The following is a 26723-nucleotide window of genomic DNA, read 5'->3' as shown; positions in this document are numbered from 1 at the left end:
TGAAGAATTGGACACGACTGAGTGACTTCACTTTTACTTTTCACTTTCATGCATTGGAGAAGGAAATGGCAACCCACTCCAGTGTTCTTGCCTCGAGAATCCCAGGGACAGGGGAGCTTGGTGGGCTTCCGTCTATGTGGTCGTGCAGAGTCAGACACGACTGAAGCGACTTAGCAGCAGCAGCAAGCATTAGGTATCAGACTAGTATTATTTGAGCTTCAAAAATAAGCTCTTGTTTATAGAAATATAAGGCAGCTTATCTGGCTTTCCAGGTGGGGCTAGTGGTAAAGAAACGACCTGCGAATGCAGGGAGACATAAGAGATGTGGGTTCGATGCCTGGGTTTGGGAGATCCCCTGGAGGAGGGCATGGCAACCCAATCCAGTATTCTTACCTGGAGAATCCCATGGACAGAGGAGCTTGGCAAGCTGCAGTCCATAGGGTCACACAGAGTTGGACACAACTAAAGCAACTTAGCCCACAAACAAGGCAGCTATTTAGAATATCACTTTCTTTTCTTTTCCTTTGTTTTCTTTCATCTTCTATCTCTTATCTATGGCATCTGCCATTACCAGAATGAAAAATTGGCACATGAGCCTTCTGAATGTGCTGCACTGAACTATACCGTGGCTCATGATCAGTCGTGTCCAACCCTTTGCAACCCCGTGGGCTGTAGCCCTCCAGGCTCCTCTGTCAAGGGGATTTACAAGGCAGGAGTACTGCAGTGGATTGCCATTCTCTTCTCCTGAACTATCTGTGTTCAAATGATTGAGACACATCTGTTCATCTTCTCTGAGCTGACACACAAAAAATGTAGGTTTTTCAAGGTCAAACGTAATACGTTTAAATATGTAAGTTTATCACAGGGTTAGAGAAAAACATAAATGCAATCCATTAGTAACTGGTAACAAGAAATAGTCTCTGTAATATTCACTCATTTTGTTAAGAAAAATGCACACGTGGGTTAGCCTTGATTACACACACATACACACACACACAGCAGAAAGGGTTTTTTTCGTTTTTTAAATTACAGATTGAACAAATTAATCCTTAAGGAACTCCCTGTTACTTTTGCAGCTGTTGTACAATGATAATTTTCAAACCTGGAGTTTCTATCCTCTGAAATGCTTGACAGGTCCAGAAATCCCCCAGACAGCCCAACTACTAACCTATCTGGAAACAATATTCATGAAGGGACTCCTTTGCTCTCTGGGTTTTGCCTTTACTAAATAATTACAGAATATCTTTTTAGTGTTACTGCAGGTGTGAATATTCACTGCATTCAGAACTTGTGTTTTGTTTTTTTTTTTTTTTTGTCTTGTTATAGTTTTCCAGAATCACTGCAGTCATTTCCCTCACTGAATTAGGATTCTCCAGCAAAACGGGATCAAGGGTGTGTACTAAGAGAGAGACAGTAAAAGGTTTACTTTAGGGAACTGACTCGTGATTGTGAGGCTAGCAATTCTGAAATCGGCAGGGCCGGCCAACAAGCTGAAACTTCCAGCAGAAGTTGATGGTACAGCCTTGAGTCTGAAGGCAGTCTGTAAACTGAATTCCTTCCTCCTTGGTAAACCTCAGTCTTTTCTCCTAGGGCCTTCAACTGATTGGATGAGATTTGCCCACAATATGGAGGGTAATCTGCCTTAAAGTCCCATATGTAAATATTAATCACACCTAAAAAATACTTTCACAGTAACCTCAAGACTGATGTTTGAGAAACAACTACCCACAATAACCAAGACAGTTGACTCATAAAATTAACCATCACACTCACCATCCTTCTACTGTTCAGAGGTCAGCATCTCTAAAAAGACTGTAGTTTACCCACACATATTTAGGGATCCTCCAACAATCTGTTTGAAAAATCTTGGTCAATAGATTTGCAAAGCAGCTGTATCCAGTTGATAGAAGAATTTCTCAGAATATCCTATCCTGGTTTAGACAATAAGGATGTGTTGGTAGTGTGGTAATAGCTGTCATTTGGGTCATATGCATAATATTAACTCTTGGTCAAGGAAAAATAGATATTGCTGAGAGTGTTAAGACATGCTGAATTATGGAGTTATTACCACTTTCTTGTTTCATGAGAGTGGCTTTTGGTTTAACACCATTTGTTTAGTGTAGTAAGTGAAATAATTGCCTCCTAATGGTATTCACTGGAGCAGGAAATGGCAACCCACTCTGTTCTTCTTCCCTGGGAAATTCCATGAACAGAGGAGCCTGGGGGGCTACAGTTCATGGGGTCACCAAAGAGTTGAACATGACTTAGCAACTAAACAACAACAGCAATAACAAAGATATTCACATCCTGGTCCCTAGATCTGTGAATCTGTTACCTTAAATGGCAAAAGAAACTCTGGGACCCTATTTCAGAATACTTCCTCTTCCACAAAAAACAAAAAACTGTTCTGTGGTGATTATTAATCTTTAGTGATACAGGAGCTAAGCTTATAACCAATATGCTCCATTCAAAGACACATTTATCTAATATACTTTAATGCCATATAATTGTATTGCCAGCAGCTACCCCATCAATACTCCCACTTGGACTTTTCCATGACAATGAAATGTTACCTTCTTTAATGAATACCCCTTCTCGTCTACCTCATAAGTTTGTAGCCGTAAACCTGAATGTTATCTTAAATCCAGCTCTTTCCTTCGGAGCCTGAACAGCCTTTTCTTTTGAATGTCTGATATCCCAGTCCTTGTGCATTTTTACTGCCCCTCTCTAATTCATTTAGGCCATCAGTTATTCCTCCTTCTTTCTGAAAAAGCTTCCTAGCAGGTTCCTCTAAAATATTTTACCTTTCTTTCCAGCCATCCTACATGTAGATGCTTCCCTAATCATTCTCATATTTAATTTATATTCTGCCCATCCACTACATATGATGATATTCCCAAAGCTCTAACCAGCCCCTTTATTGCCCAGACAAATTTCCAAGATTACTTTCCTGCCTTAATTCACTTTTATTATCAAAATTATTTAAAGAATAAATCAGGTTCTCAAGACTATAAGAAGTCCTCAAGATATACCAAATGCTCCTAACAAAATCTCACACATTTGTCAGATATGTTGATTTACTACTTGGTAGCACACATTCTTTGGCTTTCTGTGTGAAACCCATACAAAGGACAGTGGGCAGCTTTCTATCTGGAAGGCATGACCTGAAGGTAGAGTAACTAGACATTTGATCCCAACCCAGCCTATCTTGGGAGAAGGAAATGGCAACCCACTCCAGCGTTCTTGCCTGGAGAATCCCAGGGACGGCAGAGCCTGGTGGGCTGCCGTCTATGGGGTCGCACAGAGTCGGACACGACTGAAGCGACTTAGCATCAGCAGCAGCAGCCTATCTTGTTTCCATACTCTTCGTGTTCCAAGTTTCCTGGATCTTTCTAGACTCTTCCTTGGCTTCTTTCTAGGTTCTTGGTCCCTTTGCTGTTCAGACTCAGAAGCAAATATATTGGTAATTTTCAAAAGGTATTTTTTAAATGAACATAGGAACAAAATACAGTCGCACATGCATATAAATAAAGTTTCTAGAGAGATAACAAACTGCACCAAAGAACTTTAATATCCCACTATTTCCGTATGGTATCAAGATTCTAGAAATATAATAATCTCAGTAATATTATCTTTTGCCTGCAGTTCTAAATAGGTTATGTCTACTCTTTCAACAGGATAGGAAGAGTGACGCCTCATATGTTGCATATGTGCTCCTCCAAAGCAATCAGATTCATAAACCCAGTCATGCTTTGTCTTATAGATCCATAGAAACAGTAACATTTCATCTGACTCCAAACCCTATGATGAAAGCAATAGGAATGGAAATCATCACCTTTATTCAACTTTGCAAATATCATCCTTACCACTTTAGTTGGTATCTGATTAGCATCCAGGGAAAATTACCCGAAAACCATCTGTGGCATGGCCTCTAGCCCAGAAGAGTATCCTAAGTCCTACAATTCTGACCCCAAACTTATAATTTTATGAATGAAGAAATAGAGGTCCAGGGAAATGAAAGAACTTTAATAAGTACTACAGGTTTAGTGGCTGAGCTGAAATTAGAAGGCAGATCCCCTGACTTTTTATCTTCTCTGGTGTGTGCTTCATTGTTTTGTCCATCACACATTGAGGGAATAAAGATTTACTATTTCAGATAATGATTTAAGAGAACAGAGGATTACATGCATGCACTTCCAGTTTGCGTATGCATCTTACTTTAAAAAATTTTAAAGCGAAACCTGGGCATATTCCCATTTTATTATTCTTGGAAGCTAGGTTAATCTTTTGAAAGCTTTGGTTTGAGAACTTCAATATAATTATTGGCCATCTTTTATAGGGATTATCTTGAACTGTTAGAAATGGCTCAGCCTAAATAAATATGTGACTTGATTTCTTTACTAGGTTCCAGGTCATCTCCTTATTTCCAAAGCTAATGAAATTGAATTTTTGTTGGAAAATTCCTCTACCAGACATTTAATTCTGTTCCTCTGAAATTACCATTTGAAAGACATTGATTGAAACAACTGAAAACTGAACATTTGTCAGGAAAAAAAGTTAAAAGCAATTTGCCCACACCCTAGTATGAGTTATGGCTTTTTTTTAACTTATACCTTGAAGGAGAAAAAGTGGAAGCAGTGACAGATTTTATTTTCTTGGGCTCCAAAATCACTACTGACAGTGCCTGCGGCCATGAAATTAAAAGACTCTTGATCCGTGGAAGGAAAGCTATGACAAACCTAGATTGCTTATTAAAAAGCAAAGTCATCACTTTGCCAAAAAAGGTCCATTTAGTCAAAGCTATGGTTTTTCTGGTAGTCATGTATGGATGTGAAGTGAAAGTTGCTCAGTTGTGTCTGATTCTTTGCAATCCCATGGACTGTATAGTCGGACAGTCGGAATTCTCCAGGCCAGAATACGGGAATCGGTAACCATTCCGTTCTCCAGGGGATCTTTCCAACCCAGGGATCGAACCCAGGTCTTCCCCACTGCAGGTGGATTCTTTACCAGCTGAGCCACCAGAGAAGCCCAAGAATATTGGAGTAGGTAGCCTATCATTCTGCAGCAGATCTTTCCGACCTAGGAATTGAATCGGGGTCTCTTGCATTGCAGGTGGGTTCTTTACCAGCTGAGCTCCCAGGGAAGCCCATATGTATGTGAGATGGACTATAAAGAAGACTGAGCACTGAAGAATTGATGCTTTTGAGCTGTGATGCTGGAGATGACTCTTGAGAGTCCCTTAGACTGCAAGGAGATTAAACCAGTCAATCCTAAAGGAAATCAACACTGATTATTCATTGGAAGGACTGATGCTGAAGCTCAAGCTCCAATACTCTGGCCTCCTGATGTGAAGAGCCGACTCATTGGAAACGACCCTAATGTTGGGAAAGATTGAAGGCAAAAAGGAGAGAGGAGTGGCAGAGGATAAAATGGTTACACAGAATCACCTAAATGGACATGAATTTGAGTGAACTCTGGAAGATAGGGAAGAACAGAGAAGCCTGGCCTGCTGCTGTCCGTGGGGTCACAGAGTTGGACATGACTTAGCAAATGAACAACAATAGAACAAACAAAGAATCTTGATTAAATGAAAATTGCCATGAAATGAAATAGGTGTATATTACAGATTAAGTACACTCTAAAAGTTTTTTTTTTAATATCTCCTTACAGAATCTATTATTTTAATCTAATAGGTGAGATTAACAAACTATTTACAAAACAAATGCTGTGAATTTAAGAAATGATAAGCTTAAGGTCTTTAGGTCTCCTAGGACTTTGGCTTCTGATTAAGATGTACAACAACATAAGAGTCTACTATTCTTACTGTGATAGGAAGAACAAGCAAGATGATCTTCAAAATCACAGTAGCCTTTTTAAATGCAGCAGAAAATGAATGTCAAAAGAAATCTGAACAAACTAAGTTCCAGGAAAGAACAAGTCCTTCATGATAGAGAAGCAACTCATAACTTCCTTCATCCCTTACAGAAGAAAAAGACAATAACTCACTATAGATGAGGAGTAAAGAAAAACCAGCTGAATATTTAGCAAATATTTAATGGCTGTACTTAAGCTAGTGTGATGAATGAAAATCCCAAAGAGCCCCTGTTACAGAGTGGGTCTACATCACCCACTAACTCTTTTGTAGACTGTCTTAAGTGCACAAAGCTAGTATATCAATACTGGAGGTGGGCAGTAGGTCAAGAAAGACCCTTAAAATACCTGAGGACCACTTGTTCAGTCTCTCAGTTGTGTCTGACTCTTTGAGAGCCCATGGACTGCAACACGCCAGGCTCCTCTGTCCTTCCCTATTTCCCAGAGTTCACTCAAATTCATGTCCATTAAGTCAGAGAAGCTGTCTAACCATCTCATCCTCTGCCACCCCCTTCTCCTTTTGCTTTCACTTTTTCCAACCATCTTTTCCAACGGATCTTTCCAATTGGATCTTTTCCAATGAATTGGCTCTTTGCATCTGGTGGCCAGAGTATCGGAGCTTGAGCTTCGGCATCAGTCCTTCCAATGAGTATTCAGGGTTGATTTCCTTTAGGATTGATTGATTGGTTTGATCTCCTTGCAGTCTAAAGGACTTTCAAGAGTATTCTCTAGCACTGCAGTTCAAAAGCATCAATTCTTCGGTGCCCAGCCTTCTTTATGGTCCAACTCTCACATCTCTGCATGACTACTAGAAAAACCATAACTTTGACTAGACGGGCCTCTGTCAGCAAAGTGATGTCCCTGTTTTTTAATATGCTGTCTAGGTTTGTCATAACTTTCCTTCCAAGGGGCAAGTGCCTTTTAATTTCATGGCTGCAGTTGCCATCCGTGCTGATTTTGGAATCCAAGAAAATAAAGTCTGTCACTGCTTCCACTTTTTCCCCTTCTATTTGCCATGAAGTGATGGGACTGGATGCTATGACCTTAGTTTTCTGAATGCTGCATTTTAAGCCAGCTTTTTCACTCTCCTCTTTCACCCTCATCAAGAGACTCCTCAGTTCCTCTTTACTTTCTGTCATTACAGTGTTATCATCTGGATATCTGAGGTTGTTGATATTTCTCCTGGCAATCTTGATTTTAGCTTGTGATTCATCCAGTCTGGCATTTCACATGATGTACTGTACATATATGCCAAATAAATGGGGTGACAATATATAGCGTTGACATACTTCTTTTCCAGTTTGGAACCAGTCAGCTTTTCCATGTCTGATTCTCACTGTTGCTTTTTGACTTGTATACAGGTTTCTCAGGAGACAGGTAAGGTGGTCTGGTATTCTCATCTCTACGAATTTTCTACAGTTTGTTGTGATCTACATAATCAAAGGCTTTGGCGTAGTCAATGAAGCAGAAGTCAGTGTTTTTCTAGAATTCCCTTGTTTTCTCTGTGATCCAATGAATGTTGGCAGTTTGATCTCTGGTTTCTCTGCCTTTTCTAAGTCCTTCTTGTACATCTGGAAGTTCTCAGTTCTTGGACCACTAGTGGCTGCTGAAGAGCAGGAGTGGGACAGAGTTGATGAAACAAATTCCATCAAAGCTTTCATTGTATGGAAAGCAGCAGCAAACAGATTCTAAATATAGAGAGTTGTAAAAGTGGAATAATATCCCCTATTTGAGATAGTAAGGAATCTACCTTAACTGGGTGCATACAGAGGCTGCACAAAATCTGAGTGAGATATTCTGATGTGAAAACTTCTGGAAGCAGAACTTGAGAGGAAAAAGAACCATCCAGTTACCCAAAGGCTGACAACCAGTCTGTAGAGCAACAGAGACTTCTTGAATCTCACCAAAGCTTAGATACTAAGCTGTGCAAGAAAGTTATGGTTCTGCCCTCAAAGTATTTGAAGCCAGTGGTTAACTAAATCTAAGTGAAGTCACGAAAAAATAACCAAGTTCAGCTCATCTACAGATTAGTTTGAGTTAGCTTTCAAGTCTAGTTGTCTGACTGAAGAAAAGGTGTGCCTTTTCCTGGGGTAGATATTATTTACTTTGATCCTTTAGTACATTGTTCAGCACCATATATAAAATTACAAGAAATACAAAGAAGGAATTAGAGGTGACCTGTGGTCAAGAGAAGATAGTCATTAGAGGCAAACATAGAAATGCTTCAGATGTTGAAATGATCAAATAGGAACATTAACATAATTATGATATGTATGTTACAGAATCTATTGTAAAATGGTACAAATGCATGAAGACATGGAAATTTCATCAAAGCAATGGAAATTATCATTTAAAAAAGGAAATTCTAGAAACATATAATATCAGAAAATTTTTTGGATATTCAGTTCAGTTCAGTTCAGTTGCTCGGTCATGTCCGACTCTTTGCAACCCCATGAATCGCAGCACGCCAGGCCTCCCTGTCCATAACCAACTCCCGGAGTTCACTCAGACTCATGTCCATCGAGTCGATGGGCATAACTGTATATAAAAAAGAAAAGAATCAGTTTACTTGAAGACAGGCAAAATAAATTATTCAAACTGAAAAAGATGAAAAATCCAGAGTCTAAGTAAAGCCTTAAAAGAAGAACAAACTCAGCTCATCTCAGTTTTGACTCGAGGTCTATGGGATAATACTACATATCAAGCATATGTGTAATTGAATTCTCAGAGTAAAGAGAGAATGAGCAGAAAAATATTTGAACAACTAAAGGCTGGGGAATGATCTAAAATTGATGAATGGCATTAAACCATAGATTCAAAAATCCCTGTAACCCCTAGCAGAATATATACAAATTTTATACCTACCTACCCCAGAGTTAAACTGATAAAAATCAAAGATAAAGAGAAAATCTTAGAAGTATCTGGGGTGGGTATTGAGGTGGGGATGTGTATATTGAGGAAAGACATGCCATACAGGAAAGCAATAAGAATTATACCTGACTTCTCATCAGAAATAGAGAAGAGAATGGAATGCATCATTCCTTCCAAAGAAATCCCAGGGCTGATCGCCTTCAGAATGGACTGGTTGGATCTCCTTGCAGTCCAAGGGACTCTCAAGAGTCTTCTCCAACACCACAGTTCAAAACCATCAATTCTTCGGCCCTCAGCCTTCTTCACAGTCCAACTCTCACATCCATACATGACTGCTGGAAAAATGAGTGAACCCCGGGAGATGGTGATGGGCAGGGAGGCCTGGCATCCTGCGATTCATGGGGCTGCAAAGAGTCAGACACGACTGAGTGACTGAACTGAACTAAACTGAACTGACTAAACAGACCTTAGTCGGCAAAGTAATGTCTCTGCTTTTGAATATGCTATCTAGGTTGGTCATAACTTTCCTTCCAAGGAGTAAGCATCTTTTAATTTCATGGCTGCAATCACCATCTGCAGTGATTTTGGAGCCAAAAAAAATAAAGTCTGACACTGTTTCCACTGTTCGCCCATCTATTTCCCATGAAGTGATGGGACCGGATGCCATGATCTTTGTTTTCTGAATGTTGAGCTTTAAGCCAACTTTTTCACTCTCCTCTTTCCCTTTCATCAAGAGGCTTTTTAGTTCCTCTTCACTTTCTGCCATAAGGGTGGTGTCATCTGCATATCTGAGGTGATTGATATTTCTGCCAGCAATCTTGATTCCAGCTTGTGCTTCCTCCAGTCCAGCGTTTCTCATGATGTACTCTGCATATAAGTTAAATAAGCATGGTGACAGTATACAGCCTTGACCTACTCCTTTTCCTATTTGGAACCAGTCTGTTGTTCCATGTCCAGTTCTAACTGTTGCTTCCTGACCTGCATACAAATTCCTCAAGAGGAATGTCAGGTGGTCTGGTATTCCCATCTCTCTCAGAATTTTCCACAGTTTATTGTGATCCACATAGTCAAAGGCTTTGGCATAGTCAATAAAGTAGAAATAGATGTTTCTCTGGAACTCTCTTGCTTTTTCCATGATCCAGTGGATGTTGGCAATTTGATCTCTGGTTCCTCTGCCTTTTCTAAAACCAGCTTGAACATCAGGAAGTTCATGGGTCACGTATTGCTGAAGTCTGGCTTGGAGAATTTTGAGCACTACTTTACTAATGTGTGAGATGAGTGCAATTGTGCAGTAGTTTGAGCATTCTTTGGCATTGCCTTTCCTTGGGATTGGAATGAAAACTGACCTTTTCCAGTCCTGTGACCACTGCTGAGTCTTCCAAATTTGCTGGCGTGTTGAGTGCAGCACTTTCACAGCATCATCTTTCAAGATTTGAAATAGCTCAACAAGTATTCCATCACCTCCACTAGCTTTGTTCATAGTGATGCTTTCTAAGGCCTGCTTGACTTCACATTCCAGGATGTCTGGCTCTAGATTAGTGATCACACCATCGTTATTATCTGTGTCGTGAAGATTTTTTTTGTACAGTTCTTCCATGTATTCTTGCCACCTCTTCTTAATATCTTCTGCTTCTGTTAGGTCCATACCATTTCTGTCCTTTATCGAGCCCATCTTTGCATGAAATGTTCCTTTGGTATGTCTAATTTTCTTGAAGAGATCTCTAGTCTTTCCCATTCTGTTGTTTTCCTCTATTTTCTTTGCATTGATCACTGAAGAAGGCTTTCTTATCTCTTCTTGCTCTTCTTTGGAACTCTGCATTCAGATGCTTATATCTTTCCTTTTCTCCTTTGCTTTTCAATTCTCTTCTTTCCACAGCTATTTAGACAGCCATTTTGCTGTTTTGCATTTCTTTTCCATGGAGATGGTCTTGATCCCTGTCTCCTGTACAGTGTCACGAACCTCATTCCATAGTTCATCAGGCACTCTATCTATCAGATCTAGGCCCTTAAATCTATTTCTCACTTCCACTGTATAATCATAAGGGATTTGATTTAGGTCATACCTGAATGGTCTAGCGGTTTTCCCTACTTTCTTCAATTTGAGTCTGAGTTTGGCAATAAGGAGCTCATGATCCGAGCCACAGTCAGCTCCTGGTCTTGTTTTTGTTGAGTGTATAGAGCTTCTCCATCTGTGGCTGCAAAAAATATCATCAATCTGATTTTGGTGTTGACCATCTGGTGATGTCCATGTGTAGAGTCTTCCCTTGTGTTGTTGGAAGAGGGTGTTTGCTATGACCAGTGCATTTTCTTGGCAAAACTCTGTTAGTCTTTGCCCTGCTTCATTCTGCATTCCAAGGCCAAATTTGCCTGTTACTCCACGTGTTTCTTGACTTCCTACTTTTGCATTCCAGTCCCCTATAATGAAAAGGACATCTTTTTTGGGTGTTAGTTCTAAAAGGTCTTGTAGGTCTTCATAGAATCGTTCAGCTTCAGCTTCTTCAGCATTACTGGTTGAGGCATAGACTTGTCAAATCTCCTGAAACTCATGATCAGTGAAATTACACTTCTATAATTTTTCAAAAGCAATCAAAACATAAATATCCAGAAGCAAAAACATTAGTAATCATGTGGTCTAGAATAAAATTAAGCACTGAAGAGCAAGGGATAGATTGCTATAATCTCCTGAGTCACTGATACATTCTTTGATCAGCACTCATTCTCTGACGGCTGCTCAGGTGGCTCAGTAATAAAGAATCCACCTACCAATGTAGGTGACTTAAGAGACACAGGTTCGATCTCTGGGTTGGGAAAATCCCCTGGAGTAGGAAATGGCAACCCACTCCAGTAGTCTTGCCTGGAGAACCCCATGGACAGAGGAGCCTGGTGGGCTACAGTCTATGGGGCCACAAAGAGTCGGACATGACTTAGCAACTGACCGTGCATGTGTGCATTCTCTACACTGAGTGAATGCCCAGGAGAGAGGATAGGCTCGCCCAACAAGGTTTGTTGCTTTGTTTGAGATAAATAACTTTCTTATCTTACACTGTTACAGATGTGCTTGTATGGTACACAGAGCAATTCATTCTTGTCTCAAATTCTTATAGTAATCAAATCAAGGTAATATATAAAAAGTATGATTTTATAAAAAGCATGATACCAGAAAACCCAAACTATTTCTTAGCATAATTATACCTTTATTGACATGAATACCTTTATTCATACATAAATATAATATGTATACTAATATATTAATATAAACACATACATTAAGTATATTTAACTTAATGTCCTGAAAAATAATGCTAGAGGCCATGATCTAATTTGTATTAAAACAACTAATATTACTCCTACCAAATATTTTAATTCTTTGAAATGTCAACTCTGCCATATATTAATTTAAAAAAAAACCTAAAATTAGAAATTTTCCAATTATTGGTCATGTACCTTAGCAAGCTGAGCATTTCTTACATGATGAAACTAAGCAGCAGAAATAACCCCATCGAAGACCATGAAAGGGATGGCTGTAATGATCACATTGGGGCAGGTTTCAAACAGATCCACCATTTAAAAAGTGGAGTCAGTCTCTTAGAATGATAACTAGTTGGAATAGTGAAAAGAATTTGTGATCATAAGACTGGGGCAAAGGTGAGTTAGGACAAGGGAGCTTTAAACCATTTGATGCAAAAGAGAGAAAGAAAAGGAAACTAAGACTCTTGTGGGCACTTTTTAGAATATGTTGTCATTTAATTACGTCAATAGCCCTACAAACTTGGATGCTGAAATACTGAGATGCTGAAATACAGCTAGGTTCAGATACTGAGTGGCTTGCTGGAACTTCACGCAGTGAACATATGGCAAAGCCAGCTCATTCTAAGCCCACATTTTCATAATGATCATATTCTGTATAGCCCAAGGGATATGAAGATCAGGTAATTTAGAGGAAATACATTTCACCTCAACAGAAGTAAAAATGTCTAATGATCAGTGTTGTCTAATCAAGAAACAGGTGCCTTAGAAAGTAAAAAACGCTCGATCATTAGGGCTATGCATGCAGTACGGGGAAGACCATCTCTTAGAGACTGCAGGAAGGCAATTCTCTTACTGGGTAGGAAACCGGAAAGATGACTTCCAAAGCTTTTTCAAGTCTATAACTTCACAAAGCCTTCTAGTAGGTTAGTGGGTTTTCGGCTACAACTAAAAATGAAATAAAGAAATGGAAAATAAAGGAACCAGACTACAAGCCTGTAGTCCCGTTTAGTATATGCAGCATAATCTTAAATCAGCAGAACTTCTTCTTTTTATGTGCTGGAAAACATGGTTCAGAATATCAAAACTGTCAAGAAATGAGCCTTGAAAAACCATGTATGCTTGGTCACTGTCCTTTTTATTCTTCCTGGTGTAGAAAAAGAGAGATTCTTAATAAAGTTTATCGTAGTTGTTTCTAACACTATATCATCTTAAACTTGAGAAATTTACAAACAGGTTAAAAGGTGAATGTATTTGTATACTGATTAAACACTTACTTAATGAAAATAATATTTTGTGCTGCAATAACTGTGATTCAAAAGTATACCAGAATAGCAATGTGCAGGAACAATGCATAAGGCTTTGACTAGCAAGTCATGATGGTATAAGAGAAGAAGATGACCAAGACCATGTAAAAATCTGACATAATGCAAATATTTTTCTTTAAAAACTTTGGTTTAATTATAGCAGAAGATTATTTCATAGCTTATTTAAATAAAAATAAATAGAAAATTGCATCTTAACTCCTTTTTAAGAAAATACATTATTTTTAGTTTGAAAACTGCTACCTACCTTGAACAGTTTCAGCTATTATAAGCTCATCTTTATAAAATATTTGATAATTTTTTATTCACTGCACACCATATAAGAAGGGATCAGTGCTTTTGTCATTGAAATTCAATCATAGATCTACCTATAGCCATTTAGTTCTAATGCATTTTGAAGGATAAAATATTTCCTTACCAGAAGTCTTTAACATGTCCTAAAGGTTTTTGTTTTGTTGTGTTTCCTGGTTAAACATACAAACCAAAAAACTAAATATTTTATTTAGCCCTCAAACACCCACACACCCAAGTGAACTGAAAGCACCAAGTTTAGATCCCCTCTCTCTTCCTTTTTTTTTTTTTTTTGGTCTACAAAAAGGCAAAGAGATAAATGAGGCCAGATTCATAATTTTCCAAAACATTATGAGGTGGCTGTTTTCACTGCTTCAGAATTTTGCTGAAAGATAATTGACTTCTGCTTTGACGGTTTTGTTTCTGTTACTATAAATCTTCACATCGCTTGCTTCTAATAATGCCACAGCTATTAAAGTGAGGTTATGTGTAATTTCTATGACACAGTTTTTCTAGCAAAGTGTGAAAGTATAGAATAATAATAAACCATCACTCATCAGTTTGTGTTTGTGTGTGTGTTATCATTGGGGTAGCAGTTTGCATTCATCATTTTATAGTTATGCATAATTAATACATGTCTTCTAACTAATAGTTAATATGTAATTAGGAAATTCAAACTCCAAAACATTGACATGAAACCTGTAAATTCCTAATGGAAAATTCCACATTGAAGATTTTTATAAAAGTGCCTACCAGTATTTGCTATTGCAGTTACTTTTTGAAAGAAAAAACTCAGGCAGAAATCTAACATAACCCCTCCTGGAATTTCATGTTCATTTCAACTTCAAACAAAAACAAAGTAGGCATGGAAGTAGAAAACACAAAAAAAAGATCTTATAGAGGAATTTATTTGTTATTTAAGTATTTGATTAATACTGAAATGCATTGAAAAGGAGTTTTTACAAGGTAATGTTTTTGTTTTGTTCTACATTTGAGATTGATATGCCTTTCTAAATTAAACTTACGCACAAGCAAGGGAGAAGCACTAATGCTTGTGAGAATATTGATGTTTGCTTGATTTAAGATGAGGAACAGAAAGGGAAGAGTCTACACTGCTAAACCATTGATGGTTTCTTATTTGCAAAATCACTCTAAAAGTCAGCAAAGCTTTGTGGGAATTATTTTTAAGAATAGATTGTGCTCAACTTTCTCTTATATGGTTCCAAATGTGATGAAAAAAATTATTCTGTTTTGCTTATTTCAGATTCTTATTTCAAAGAACTTCCAACTCTTCTCCACTGTGCAGCAAAATTTGGGTTAAAGAACTTGGCTGTTCATTTGCTTCAATGTTCAGGAGCAACCAGGGCATCTAAGATAAAAAATTTGGAAGGTTCAGATCCAGCACATATTGCTGAGAGGCATGGTCACAAAGAACTCAAGAAAATCTTTGAAGACTTTTCAGTAAGTTGTTTTTTTTCCATTTTATCTCAAAAACTGTTTTTATAAAATTAGTGTGTGTTTGTACATGTACATTGCTCTTTTAACAGTGATGCTACTATACGGCTAGTTTGTAGTGTCTGTTGGTTCTGAGTCATTGGTTGTCTTAAGTGTTTTGCAAGATTAGTCCATTTGTTTTAATATTGCCATGAACCAGCTCTGATTCCATACTCCCACCCCTAAATAACCCTTTTTGAAACTTATCTGGCCTTTCTGACTTCCAAATAACCTGTTCAGTATTGGAAAGGAGTTGATACAAAGGAAATGAAGACCCATTACTTTTCGTCTTTTGTTCAAAAGTCTTAAGTAAGACATTATTAGGCCCATGAAATAAGTACTCATTAGGTTAAAGGAATACATTTTTATAACCATTCAAAAAGTCTATCCAATAAAAAGCTAACTCATGTTAAGTTTCTTTCTGGTATGTGACTCCTTTTCTCTCTCTGTTAAGTCCCAGTTGCTTTTTGTATAACTTGAGCTTGAAGTCCTAAATTTTAGAACACCCTTTGAAGGATATTAGCTTTGTAAGAATGACGGCAAAGGACAATTCTTTTTGCAGTTTTTTTATTTTTATTTTTTAATGGGAGGAAAATTGCCTTACAAAGTGTTGTGTTGGTTTATGCCGTCCAGCAATGCGAATCACCACAGTTTTACATATATCACCTCCCTCTTGAGCCTCCCTCCCCGCCCCCTCCAGCCTACCCCTCTGGATCATCACAGAGCTCCAGGCTGGGCCCCCTGTGTTATTCAGCAGCTTCCCACCAGCTATCTGTTTTACACCTGATGATGTATACATGTCTATGCTACTTTCTTCGTTTACAAGGGACAATTTTGAAGGAGAGGATAATACCTTAGTACATAAAACACACTTTGTGTTTCCATAGTCAAATTTAGAAAAGCAATTATTTTCTGTTTGTAACAAAGGTGTGTACATTTTGCTTGAGAAAATGAATTATAATACTTCTGATGGCTCTTAGGAAATATAGTAGTCAATTACCGTGTTGGTGAATATGTCAAAATTTGTCTTTGGTTTCTCAAAAGATAAATAATTTTATTGCCAGTGAACAGTTAATAGAGAACATTGAAATGCTTCTGGTCATTTTAGCATATATTCTGATTATTAGATTAAGTCACTATAATGTTGGACTAATGAAAATCATCAGTATTTCTTATTGCCAGAGGACAAAATGATAACCAATCTAACTTTTTTCCCCACTTTTAAGAATAACAAATGGTCATTGAAGAGTATTGGTATCATCTACTATCTGGATTTATAATAAGATATCTTTTGCTTGTAAAAGAATACAGAAATTAATACAAAAATATATACAGAAATTAATAAACTACTTTTTAATCTTATATGTCCTTCAAATGAGTAATAAGCATAACTTTTACTCCTGGAAAGGTTTTATATAGTGATTGTCACATATCTGGTGAGTATAGTTATTTTAGTCATTATCCACTGTGTATAGTCATTGACCAATGCAACATGCCAGGTAAGTCAATGAGTCAATTCAGTTCAACCTTGTACACTGACACACGGTACTATTGTTCATTACATCCTGGGTACTCAATTCTACACAACTTTATATTCAAAATTCTAACCACTGTTGGACTTAAAATTCCTCTTGAAAGTTTTCAACATCCAGGGTTACTTTCTAAGATAAATTGACTTTCAAAGGGTTATCCATCCACTCCTGGTTCTCCAGTGAGGACTCAACTTTAACAGATGCAGCCCCGTGCACACGACATATGCTTCGTAAATAATATGGTACTAAATAATAACAACAGCAGGTATGAAAGCTAGTATGAGGGTAGGATTCAGTGGACGTGGAAAATGAATTTTCTCTTGCACATCCTCTGGGTATTTATACCTTTGCTTCTGCAATAATAGCACTGATATTTTATTGACATCATTGTCTTTAGGTGACTTAGTATTTACTCTTTCACTGTGGCTGCATTATTCAGGGTTATACTTGATAATTATTCTATTAAATTTGACAAACTCTTTTTTGTATTCTGTCTTTTTGTTAGTAGTTTGCATTTTGCCTGTATGTCTATAGTAGACATTGCCATTATAGCTAGGATGGAGCAATTATTTTTCAAATGTATGTTTTGCTGTTACTATAGCTGAAGGAAGTGCCTGTAGTTGTTGTAAGGGACAGCATTTTTATAAGCACATTTTATGGCTATGAATAGTTTTAGGTACAGTAATTTTGCAAGATACCAAAGGTTCTTTTGTAAATGTGTGGTTAAGGAAATAAGAATGTATGAATTAGCTTGTGACATGCATGGTAAAGGGTGTTTCCTATTGATTTTTTCTTCTAATATTCTTCTGATGACCAGTTTTATTTAAAATAAATCCAATAATCTTATCTGCTTGTTGAAAGTATGTCAGATAAACACATGATGAAATTTTATACTCTAAGTTATAATAGCTATGTCTTTTTAAGAGTATATCTAAACTTAATAGAGAAAATGTGCAATCTATTTGCATTGCTAAAATGCTTTATTGTTTCTTTCATAATATTTATACAGCTTCAATGTTATAATCACATTCTGATAGATCTCAGAGTTGTCGCATATGCATTCAAATGTTCCATGAGCTATTTTTCAGAATTGTTTAAAGAAATAGCTGTTCTTTCAGTTTGAGGTTTATAATCCACCAATTGACCATACTTCTGCACTGCAGAAATATATATTTTTAAATTCAAACGTACCCCCAACTGATTTACTGATTTCTTCAATTATTCCTAATCCTCCATCAGTGAAACACTGTTCATTTTAGAATCTCAGAAGGTATTACAACACAGTGAGTTTGGTCATGACTGAATAAAATTGGAAGAAGAAAAAGCCAATCATGATTTTTAAAAATCAAGGAAAAAAAAAAAGAGACTCCTTAGCAAACATTCATAAACAAAGAAGTGCCATCCATATCTCTAAGATATGTTAGCTAGATGAAGAAGAAGGAAGGAGGAAGCAGAGAAGGGGCCTCAGATCACTTTCCTGACATTTCTTCATGTCACTTTTTACTTTGAAAGGTTAATAATTTATACACAATCTATGAGCAGAGCCTTTCATTATTAATAGGTAGCTTAAAGAATCCTCCTGCTAATGCAGGAAATGCAGGTTTGATCCCTGGGTTGGGAAGATCCCCTGGAGACAGAAAGAGCAACCCTCTCCAGTATTTTTGCCTAGGAAATCCCATGGACAGAGGAGCCTGGCAGGGGACAGTGCTTGGGGATCACAAAAAGAGTCGGACACGACTTAGCAACTAAAGAACAACTATGTGAGACTTGGCACTTCATGCTTCGCTAGCTATCTAATTAATACCTACACTTGTTTTATGCTTGCTGTACTATTTTAGATAAAAACCATAGATTTCTATAACTCATAAAGTCTTTTAAATAAACTACTCAATTTTCAGTTTCTAACAATGCCTTCTGAGATAATTAATGTGAAAAGTGGATGGACAGAGGTAAATGATTAGTATTTAAATCCACAATTGTGTGTGAACCACAGTTTGCTTCAAAGGACTTGAGAAAATCTAACTATTTCAGATATCAAGTAGCAATCCTGACAACTAATTCCATCCTCTAAAAACTTATCTTTTAAGTAAAAAATAACAGAAATTTTGAAACTAAACTGAAACTTGGCTACAGATTGTGAGATACTTTGTGATTTCAGAGAAAGTGCACAGCAAAAATTAGAATATGTTTTAAGCAAAATAAGTGATACTTCTTTGTGTTATCCTCAGTAGGTTACCCTATTTATCCCCATCAGTTTAAACATTTTACAACATGATTACCTCGTGTATAAATAGAGGAATACATCCTCCTCTGTGGGTTTGCTGTGGAATCGGAGAGCCAACAGACATTTGTTGTTGTTCATTTGCTGAGTCATGTCCAGCTCTTTGCAACCCCATGGACTGCAGCACCGCAGGCTTCCTTGTCCTTCACTATCTCCCAGAGTTTGCTCAAACTCATGTCCATTGAGTCGATGATACCATCCAACCATCTCATCTCTGTCACCCTCTTCTCCTCATGCCCCCAATCTTTCCAGCACCAGGTTCTTTTCTAATGAGCTGGCTCTTCACATCAGGTAGCCAAAGTTTTCGAACTTCAACTTCAGCATCAATCCTTCCAATGTATATTCAGGGTTGATTTCTTTTAGGATCGACTGGTTTGATCTCCTTGCTGTCCAAGGAACTCTCAAGAGTCTTCTCCAGCACCACAGTCTGAAAGCATCAGTTCTTAAGTGCTCAGCCTTCTTTATGGTTCAACTCTCACATCTGTACAGTATTCAGATAGCATCTTTTTTCTCCACCATAGTGTTCAATCACATAGTTTGGTGCATATATAAATAAGATCTTAATGATACATCATGTTCATGAAAATTTCAGAAATAGAAAATCCATTTTCCTTGTAGTTTCTCCAGTAGACTTTTCAAGAAGACTCCTAACTGAATGTTTCTCTTGCTTACATCTGTGATGGGACTCTTGTGACATCCTCCTGTCACTGACATAGCCTGACACTGCTATTTACACCTGTGGACAGTGGACTAGTGTGGGCTACTCTGTCTGTTTGTGTGTGCACTTGCTCCAGAAAGAGAGAGAGATGAAGATTGATTCTGTTGCCCTCTAGTGTCTGCCTGGTAGACAGTGACTCTGATCCTTTTCAAATGGTCAAGGGTTTGGAATGAAAGTACAAAGAGGTAAATTTTGAAGTGCCTGAAGTATCCATCCCTAATATAGCACAATGATTGACTGACTGGTGTAGGAAAGTAGGTTTTATGCTTAGCCCAGTGAACATTCATTCCTTTTGGCCCATTATTTCTCTCAATCTTGGCTTTGCTTATTTGATATCTTATATACTGTTTTGTTCTCTAGTGGATTATTACATATAATTTAGAACACACTGCTGCTGCTGCTGCTAATTCCCTCTAAATGGCAGCATATCCTGCTCTACTTATATAATTTTTCTTCCTTATAAGTCTAGAAGTTGATGAGGGGAATGGACTCCTCTCTCCTCCCAACATCAGCTGCAGGGGAAATGCTCAACATGTATTTATTCATTGATGGGAAAAAAAGGCAAGTATCAAATTTAAGGACTTGTTTGATATCACTGACCCAGTAATATCCTTAACTGGATCCCATGTTTTTAAAAATATGTTGCTCATATTCTTTCTATATTCAGGATTTTTTCAAGTTTAGGTTTAGAGTATTCATAGACAAATAACATAGCTGCTATCTTCGGTATTTATTTTTAATAGGCCAGCCTGCAGTGAATTTTAGAATTCTGGCCTTTGTTCAATATTGATGTTCTGTTAGAACTGAAGGAGGTGGAACCAGTCACATAACTGCACTTGACTGCATGCATTACAAATTCATGTCTCAGTTATGCTTTTGGAGCTACTTAGCAATCTCTTTCTAAAATCGCATTAAATGCACCACAGTGGAGCATTACAGATTTTTATTCTTCCCTAAGTCCTCAAACTCAGTTTTGATGCCCTAACTGTGCAATTCTAAACATCCTATTAAACTCCCTCAACTCCTTCGTCTTCTTTGTCAAATTTTTATCTTTCTTCTAGTCCTATGGTCTTGGGATTCAGCCAGGTTCAATTTGAATCCTAACTTCATCAAATACCACATTTCCATCCTTGGACAACCTCTTTGTTTTCTCTCAGCTTCAGTTTCTTTATCTGCAAATAGGAAAGATAATTCCTTACAGGGTGTTTAGGACTGGATGACATTAACGTGAACACAGTAAAGGCATAGTAGATCCGCAGTACATGATATTGCATTCACTTTATTTTCTTTTGATTTATTGTTATTCATATCAACTTGAGACCTCACCATCAATCATAACATCTCTCTTCATCCTTAATCTCTCCCATTATGTTGACTCTTCCCTAAACAAACATGTTCGAATATATACACATTCCCATCAGCCCTGCTTTCTCTTTGAACCCTTTTTTTAAGTCCAAGAACTAACTGAAAGAATGACTTTTCATTTCACTTATTTCTTTCCTCCTAACAACCCAAGCTTTGCATTCAGCCCAGTACTAAAGCTGCTCTGTCAAAGGCCATGAGTAATCTACCATAGATCAGATCCATTGGATTGCTCTCAAACTTTGGCACTGGCTTCCCTAACCCTGTCTTTTTCCTAAATCTCCACTGATCCTTTCCAACTTCCTGCTCTTACCCCACCAGCTGTGGTTCTTTCTACACAGTCTTCTCTCATGATTGATAGTCATTGTCTTTAGCCTGGACCTTCCTCCTGAATTAAGGTTCCAATTTTAGTTTTCAAACTGAATGTATACACATAGATATGTTACAGGCCTCTAGATCTCAACACACCCAAATGTTCCTTTTCTTTCATCCTGGCAAATGGCATAATTATCTGCAGTATTGAGTTGGTGAAAATTTGAAAGTCATTTTCAACTCCTAATTAGATAGTCACGAATGCATATACTATTTTCCATTTTTCAGATGAGGAAATAGATTTGTAGAGATGAAGTACCTTGTCCCAAAGTCACTCTGCTAAAAATATGTCTGACATAACCCTGAACCCATTCAGAGCCTCCCTCTTCCTCACACTACCCTGATTCAGCTATCAATTCGGTTAACTTAACAGTTGCACTTACACGTCATCTATCACATCTGTTCCTTCCTTTTCATTCTCTCTGTGGCTCTCTTGGTTTATACCTTATCTCCCTTTTGATCAGCTGTGCTGAAAAAGCCCCCAGGGAGGTCTTCCTTCTCAGTTTTGGCCTCAGATCATGCCATATCAGGCTGCACGCTCAGGACCCACCATGGCTTAGCCCAGCTCACTATTGTAGACATATCTTTAATTGTGCATACTCCTCAGACACCAAAGTCCATTTGTCCTTCCTTCATTTAATTATTAAAAGTTATTCCCTTTACCTAAACATTCCTTCCTCCTAAATAAAATATCCTGATCTCCTAAGCATGCCAAAATCTCAATTCAAACCAGCTATTCCAGGAAACTTTCATTAAAAATGGCTGTAGGTATCTACCTCCCCTATTATACATTCAATTTCCATCACAAACTTTAGCCTAATTTAGGAATATTATGTGCTAGAGGCTTAGGGCCTATGCTCAAGAGCTCCCTAAATACTGGCTCTGCTGCTTTCCAGCCGTGTGCCCTGACTAAGGGTTTCCCAGGTGTTCAGTGATAAAGAATCTGCCTGCCAAGGGAGGAGACACAGGTTGGATCCCTGGGTCTGGAAGATCCCTTGGAGTAGGAAATACAGCCCAGTCCAGTATTGTTGCCTGGGAAATCTCATGGACAGAGGAGCCTGGTGGGCTACAGTCCATGGGCTCGCAGTGGGTCAGACACAAGCCTCACGAGTCATACACACACCGCACGTGCCCTAAGTAACTCATTTCATCTCTCCTTGCTTAGGTTTCCTCACTTCTGAAATGGAGATAAACACCTGTTTTGGTACCATTGTTATGATAAACATAAGTACATATGAAACACTGGAATACCTGATACATAATAAGCACTCTATAAAACTTGTCTGTAATTATGTATTATTTGTCCACTATTCCGTTTCTGAGAACCCATTCCTCCATGGGACTTTTTACAGTTTGAAGTAAGCACTGGTGAATAGCTATTTATTTGTATTTTCTTGTTGCTTTTTATGTCTGTCTCTCCAATAGATTATGGATTCCATGAGGGCAAGATAGTTTTACCTCTTCACCACAGTTCTTTAATATCTAACTAACACAATTTTTGGCAAACACTATGTGTTCACTGCATAAGCATTGAATGAATTGATCAAGTAGTGTTGATTACATTAACTTTTCAGTTCCTGGAGGCAAGTGTCATGCTCTGTTTATTCCATATTCCCCATAGCATCTAGCCTAATGTCTTCCAGGTTGTAGATAATAAATGTTTATTGATTAATAACAATAATAATGACTCTCATCCTAAAGAAAAAAAATGTAAGTGTTATTTGGATGTTTGTCCAAGATGAGAAATAAATATTTTCTTATAGTTCTTTATGAGAAGAGACTATGGGGAAGTAAAATTTGGATACAAAAAACATTAAACCAGAAAAAATTCTTGTAGTTTCCAGAAACTTACCATTAGTAAAAGATACATTTAAAGCTGTTCATTATTACAATGGAGAAGGAAATGGCAGCCCACTCCAGTATTCTTGCCTAGAAAATCCCAGGGATGGAGGAGACTGATGGGCTGCCATCTATGGGGTCGCACGGAGTGGGACACGACTGAAGCAACTTAGCAACAGCAGCAGCAGCAGCATTATTACAGTGCCAAGTGGTTTTAATCTTGGCAAATATTCCAATGTTTTAGTGTCAATACCCACACTTAATCTTCTTGAATCTCTCTTCAAATCCTCCACAAACAACTTTTATCCTTTAAGAACTAGATTCAGGCCAACACAATACATTAAAACTTTATCCACCATATTTATCATTATTTATCTAAACATCTAGAGATATTTTGTGATATTATTTTTATACTGTTCTTACTAAAATGTATTTTCTTAGAAATAGATTTGCCAGTTTTCTAATTTGTAAAATATCTGTCGTAGCAACAGTAGGCATTTACATGGCAAGGACTATGATAAATTATGCAATAAATTTATCTTGATAAATTATATGCTTCTTATTTTATTGCAAATGACAAGACAAGGAAAGAGAGAATGTACTTCTCTTGTGAGTATCAGAGAACTAAACAGTTCCATTTTATGTTTATTATTGTCTATTCAATAAGTGTGTAGTTAATGAACAATTACTAAGCATGAGGATAACATTAACAACAGATAACAGAATAATATTATTTTCAGAAAAAATTGCATTTTTTGACCAGTAGCATAATTGTTGAGGATTCCCCGGTTGCAAGATCAGAATGGAAGTAATTTTTACTTTTCTTGATTGGGAACATTCACCATGAAATTGTAAATTGGCTCTTCATATGAAGTGTACTGATTTAAGTAAGTTGCTTGAGATTAGTGGCCTTTTTCCTATAATGTATCCTGAAACGTGACTCAGCTCAAGCTCATTCTTTTTGTTCCATATAGATCTGACTCAAGAAAGGAAAGGAAAGAAGATAAAACAAGCTCGCCTTTATTGAATGCTTCTGTATCAAGCATTATGTTTGGTGATTCCATCTTAGAACAGTATACTAATCTGTATGAGTTTGACATTTTTGCTCTCATGTTACAGATCAGGAGGAGAATGTGCACTAACCTGATGGAACTGTATTTCTCACCTAAGCCCAACTAAGCTCCATTTAATGATTTTTTTTAAGTACTGCATATCTCCTTCTTCCTTAAAATCAAATGCTACCAATGCATTATCTTTTAATTTTCATCTTTTGTATTTATATTCTGATAGTACACAAGTATATTGATAACTCTGCTGAGCTTCATATTTTAAAAAATGATAGTGGGCATTGGAGCCTAGGAACCAAAGAGGAGAGAAAGCTGTCCCTATCTGAACAGAGTTAAACTCAAGTGATTTTAAATGTTTCTGTTTAACTATTTTAATTTTTGAAAGCAGTCTTTGGTAACATATATGAAGACTTTTTTCTCAAAGCAATTATGTAAGAAGTAAATAGATATTTATCCTGAATTATAGCATATTGTATTTAAGTGAAACAATGGTCTCATGGAGTAGCATGTAGTCATTTCTCGTTGGAGTTAGAAGACTTGTCTAGAAGAAAACAGTTATGGGATTTGTAAGGAAATACACGAATTCAACTCCTGGTTAAAATTACATCTTTATATAACAGAGATGGGGTATTTGCTTTGTAAAGGGAAAAGTCGTGCAATGATCTCACTCCCTAAATCATGAATGCTTAACGCTGAAGCCCTGTGGCGGCAGTGTACTCAATGAACAAAGTACCTCCAGCAAAACAAAGTCTCACTGATGCTCTTGACAAATAAAGTGATAGCTAGTGTCCCAGAACGTGATGAACTAGATGAACATAAAAATGTCCAAAACATCTTCATAAATATTGAAAGACCCTGAAATGGAAGGCAAGATCATAATTGGAAAAGTTGAAATCACAGAAAATTTTTCCAAAGAAGATAAATCATGAACAGAATTTTAAATATGAAATATTTAATGGAGAAACATGAAGGATGCACCTGGGTGAAAGGAATGGAGTGTACATTTGTGGGGAGAAGGCAGAGCACATGTAACCTCTGAGTTCTTGGACCAGAAAACAGAGTCATTTTACGTGTTTTTTTTTTGTTGTTGAATACATATTATCCTTTGACTTGTGTGCAGGAATGACCGAGGTAGGACCATAGACTTATTTTTTAAAAATTTAATATTTAGTATGAAAATTTAATAAAATATATAGTAAGAAATACTGTTTTTAGAGCTTATATACACATTCACGGTAGATATTTAAAAATCCAAGCAATAGGATATTTTTACTAAAAATAAGAGTGAAAAATGTGATGAAATAAATCAAGATATTTTTCATTCTTTTATCTGCTCTTTTTGTGGAATGACTTTTTCTTCTGAATGTTTGTCATTATTTGTCACTTCAAGGGAGAGAAAGAATAACAGAGTAGGAAGGAAAAATGATTGCAATTTAGTAGTATCTTTGATTTTATGCAGATTATCATAAGGCACCTTGTGAGACATATAGACACACACCCCAACTGAGAGAGAAACATCAGTTGCCATTTAAAGGAATTATTAAAGGAATTCCCTGGTGGTCCAGTGGGTGGGACTTGGAGCTTTCATTTCCCAGGGTCTAGGTTCAATCCCTCGTCGGGGGAACTAACAGTCTGCAAGCCATGTGATGCAGCCAGGAAAACAAAACAAACAAATAAGGAATTATTGTTATAGTCTAAATTTTTATTAGTAATAATAAAGTAAAATTTTTGAAAAGATTTTTGTTGAATTTTATAACTAGTATCTAGTAGTAATCAAGGTAACTGAACAGATGCTAAAGATCTATTTGGTTTCTCCTCCCATATGATATAGATATGTTTCTAAGAACTTATTCAGTTCTTAGTCTTTATTCTTTATTTTTATGTTTAGCTTCAATATATTATACAAACAAGTTGATATTCTAGGAAAAAAATATGTGAATATATGTCCATTTTAATTTCTGAGAAATGGCAGACTTTTTTTTTCTTTTGTAAAATAATTAGGATATGAATATCACTTAAAATCAACATCCACATTTTTAAGCTCTCACTAGATCAGGAATTTCTTATTAGTGGATTGCTTATCTATGCCAAGCTGATTTTCCCCTTTATAAACATCAGTTTCATTATACTTAGATCCTGTTCAACTTTTTATAAATCTGTGTCTAGGCATACAATTTGAGTAAAGAATACATAAGGCAAAATTCCATACGAATTTAAAACTGAATACCTTTCTTTTACATAATGTTCATAAACCAACAGTAATACAGAAGTAAATAAATTTTATATTTGGTAGCTTCCAAGGAGAAGATGCATCTGTTTATATTTTCATTTTAATTTAAAAATAATACATAGTTATTTTAGAATATTTGGAAAACACAGAGAAATATAGAGGTTATTTATAACTCTGCTGCTGCTGCTGCTAAGTCGCTTCAGTCGTGTCCAACTCTGCAACCC

At 37.0% G+C, this 26723-nt stretch overlaps 1 protein-coding gene across 1 annotated transcript in view; it reads left to right on the top strand.

Annotated features, from left to right (window-relative positions):
• The window catches only part of BANK1 (B cell scaffold protein with ankyrin repeats 1), a 320309-nt gene that overhangs the window by 131531 nt on the left and 162055 nt on the right, over positions 1–26723 (top strand). Inside the window, exon 7 of the mRNA XM_052642209.1 lies at positions 14869–15065. Within this exon, the coding sequence (XP_052498169.1) occupies positions 14869–15065 (197 nt within the window). The remainder of the gene's footprint in view (positions 1–14868; positions 15066–26723) is intronic.

This window comes from Budorcas taxicolor, chromosome 6 (genome assembly GCF_023091745.1).
Source record: "Budorcas taxicolor isolate Tak-1 chromosome 6, Takin1.1, whole genome shotgun sequence".
In the NCBI taxonomy this organism is placed as follows: Eukaryota; Metazoa; Chordata; class Mammalia; order Artiodactyla; family Bovidae; genus Budorcas; species Budorcas taxicolor.
The sequence above is the reverse complement of the archived record's forward strand: the minus strand, read 5'-3'. Positions and strand labels throughout refer to the sequence as shown.